Source organism: Macadamia integrifolia, chromosome 6 (genome assembly GCF_013358625.1).
Source record: "Macadamia integrifolia cultivar HAES 741 chromosome 6, SCU_Mint_v3, whole genome shotgun sequence".
Lineage (NCBI taxonomy): Eukaryota > Viridiplantae > Streptophyta > Magnoliopsida > Proteales > Proteaceae > Macadamia > Macadamia integrifolia.
The window spans coordinates 34,967,405-34,971,055 of record NC_056562.1 but is presented as its reverse complement, the minus strand read 5'-3'; the positions used below and the strand labels follow the sequence as shown (position 1 = coordinate 34,971,055).

At 37.1% G+C, this 3,651-nt stretch overlaps 1 protein-coding gene across 1 annotated transcript in view; it reads left to right on the top strand.

The window, feature by feature from the left end:
- Positions 1–1,107: 1,107 nt before the first annotated feature.
- The window catches only part of LOC122080979 (poly [ADP-ribose] polymerase tankyrase), a 5,119-nt gene continuing 2,575 nt past the window's right edge, over positions 1,108–3,651 (top strand). The window contains exon 1 of the mRNA XM_042647882.1: positions 1,108–1,478. Within this exon, the coding sequence (XP_042503816.1) occupies positions 1,310–1,478 (169 nt within the window). The 5' untranslated portion in view covers positions 1,108–1,309. The remainder of the gene's footprint in view (positions 1,479–3,651) is intronic.

The following is a 3,651-nucleotide window of genomic DNA, read 5'->3' as shown; positions in this document are numbered from 1 at the left end:
AATTGTCAATATACAGCAACATTTGTTGTGGTACTGAATGAATTGATTCTCAATTAGGTTAAAAATAACTTTAACTTTGTTGCCACTTGACAAATCGAAGGAGAGAAATGAGAAAATCTGTAAGGTTAAGTGAAGAAAAGAAAAAAAAAAAATATATATATATATATATATATATACAAAAAGTATACTATTTTCTTGGTATAAGAAATTCTTATTTTGTTTGGTATGTATTGAATTAAGAGAAGATTTTTATTTTTTTTAATCCACCTTGGAAATGGTGAAGCTTTTTTGTACAAAAAAAAAAAATCTTACTCAAAATACAAGAAAACACGAGAAAATAGAAATCTTTTCTTATATTGATACCCTACATGGTTATGTCATCAACTTAAAGGAAAAAAAATAAACGAGCAGATGAGCGTGGTCCACTATTGCGGGAGAGTGGATTAGCTTCTTGATTTAAATCCTCCATGATCACCAAGTTGCAATTGAACAACAGTATAGTTTTATTATTAGTTGATATTTATTTGAATCAGACATATTCTGTTCAGGATTATCCAAATTCGGATCTAGCTAGATACCCTTTAGCTAGATACTGATGCAAATTGAATTCATCAAATTCAGATTTTTAACTATTTGTGTAAAACCCTAGTTCATATTGAAATTTGCTTGGCCTTCCAAAAATAGCTATTTTGGCCAATAAATTTTTCTCCGATTCTAACCCGACTCTGATCAAGGCATATGGATCCCAATTTTGGTTTTGGGCTCACTTCAGAAATCGGAATCGGATCGGTGGATTGATTGAGATTGGAATCATCTATGACCAATCTCAGTTCTGGATTCTATAGTAAGCCAATTCTAGGGTTTTGCGGACCGGATCGCTGGATTTTCAAAATTTGAGAGGCGATTCTAGGGTTCTAGAAATTCCGATCCGATTGGTATGTAGCAATTCAACCACCGGTTCGAGTTCAAAATCCTTGTCTGGGCTTGGGGGAAAAAAAAAAAAAGCCCAATCCAAGCCCAACACGTAACCATGCCGTAGGTCAGGCACGGGCCTCTCTGTTGGCGTTTTAGGCAGACGAGTCAGACTCAGCCCGCTGGTTTTAGAGGGTTTCTTGAGTGTCTCGTGTTTTTAAGAATTGGACGGTTTGAGCCTCTGGAGACCTGGGGTTTAGGAGTTGCAGTCACGAGTTAGGACTTTGGAGAAGCCGAGAAACCAAGAACAAAGCGCATAGCTTGTGTCTGGCTCGTGAACGAAGCATACACTGGGTAGGTATACTTGGACAGAGGTAAGGGCTGAGGAGGAAAAACAATGGCGGTTCCAGGTAGGCGCAATGGAATGGAGGACGACGAAAACGAAGAGGAGGGCCTTTTCGAAGAAGAAGGTCTTGTGGAACTGGACTCCAATACGCCACCCCACCTCCGACCACTCGCCGAAGCAGCCCAAGTCGGCGACGTTGATGCCCTTCGCCAAGCTCTCGGTAAACCCTACTTCCTTACATCTCTCTCTCTCTCTCTTTCTCTCTCTCTCTCTCTGTTTCCATTTCTTTTTGTTCCTTATTATTCTTTTGAATTATGAATTCATAGTCACATTAAAAGTTTTTATTGGACCAGTACATAATTTACATAATTTCTTCCACCGTCTTTGTTGCTAATATGTATTTGAGGTATTGGAATTAGAAAGGGAACAGTATTCAGTTACATATTATCAAAACCTCAACCTAAATTACATCTTATGATCCAAGAACCTCTTCCTCCTTGGAAAGTCCTTCAAGGCCATTCTAATTCCGAAGGATGAACATTTGTGCTACTAGACAGGTCCAGTAGGCATGGGAAGCAATAGACTACCTCTATGTGCACTGGAGATGTGAGGTCAAAGTTTCATGCTATTGTTATGGAGAAACTACCAATGCATTTGACTCTTTAGCTGCCCTTGTTGTGATGCAAGGAAGGTTGTAATCAGTTTTTGGACCTGCCTATTGTGCTTTTCAGATAGTTAAAAGGATGGTGGAGGAAGGCATCTATATTTCTTACCACCCCCAACCCCCCCCCCCCCCAAAAAAAATCAAATTAAAAAACAAAAAAACAAAGTGAAAGAAATTCTAGGGAGTTTGCATGGTTCTTTTTTTATTGCAATAATCATAGAGGGGGTACTGTGTATTCATTGAAGATATAAATAAAATAAATATGGTGCAGCTCCATGCTAGTGGCTTGCTTCCTTTGGTTCTCTTAGAACTGCTGATCCATCTTTTATTAAATAGGTTTCCTTATTATAGATCCCACATTTGCCTCAATGCCCCAATCCTCCAAATAGGGGTGTTGACTCCCACGTGAGAGTAAAAAGTAGAAAATTCTCGAATTCAGATGCTTGAGTGTGAGTTGGGAGAAAAAAAAAAACCATTGGGGATGATCTCGTAATGAGTATTATGGACTTCAGTTAACCGCCTTAAAATATAAAAGGTTATGTGGGCCTACTAGCAATTGAGCCTTATTATGGGAGAGGCCCAATCACTCTTATTTCAAGGTTGGTCCCTCCTCCCTGTCTAGATAAAGATAGCTCTGCCCATTAGTAGCCATTATCAACAAGTTGTATAAAGAATGGAGCAGACAAGACTGACAGGAGAGAAAAACTACAAAAGAGTTCTTCCACAAACAATATGGAATCATGTATGGCTTTATTCAAATCTTATATTAATGTCATTGTGTTAGTCATATTGATCTTATGAAAAATTATATCAGGAGGTACTTAAATTGGTTTGTTGTTGTTATTCTAGTCTATCGATGTTTGTTTCTTGCTTGAGATCTATCGTACTCTTCTTTAATTCAGTTTCAGTAAGTTATTCCACCCCAACAATTCAACTCAACTCAACTAACCCTTATCCTAAAGAAATGGGTTTGTTGGCTACTTGGATGATTTTTCGAGTCATACTTCTTGCTAGTCCTAAGCTATGCATGTCTTTCCTCACTTGTCCTAGAGTCATTTTAGGCCTACCCATGTCTTTTTTAGTTCCTTCAATCTGAATCAAATCACTACTGGAGCATTCAGAGGCCTCCGTTGCACATATCCATACCACCTCAAACGTCTTCCTCTCAACTTATCATGTATCCAAGTTACTCCTCAATTAGTAATTTTCATTCTTTATTTTATCTTTTTTTAGTTTTACCACTTATCCATCTCAACATTCTCATTTCAGTTACAGTAAGTTTGTTTGTTTTTTTTTTTTTTTTTTTTTTATTGCCCAACATTCAGCTCCATGTATCTTTGCTGGTCATATAAATGTCCAATAAAACAAAGATTGATTTTTACAGAAATATGTTAATCATACAACATTGTTAACGTACCCCTCCACTTCATTCACCCTATTTTAATTCTTTATGCAACATCATCCTTTATTTTGATTGGACCTTGGTACCCAAAATTTTCACTTTTAGATATCTCCCTATCATCAATTTTCACAACCATCTTTCAGTCCTATTGTTTCTGAGCTACACACCATATACTTTGTTGTTCTACTTATCTAAAATCCTTTTAATTCCAAGGTTGATCTCTATGATTCCAACTTTGCATCTATCCTAACTTTTGTTTCATCCACCAAAACAATATCATCAGAAAAAATGCATACACTAAGGGATTTGATCTCGAATGTCTCTAGT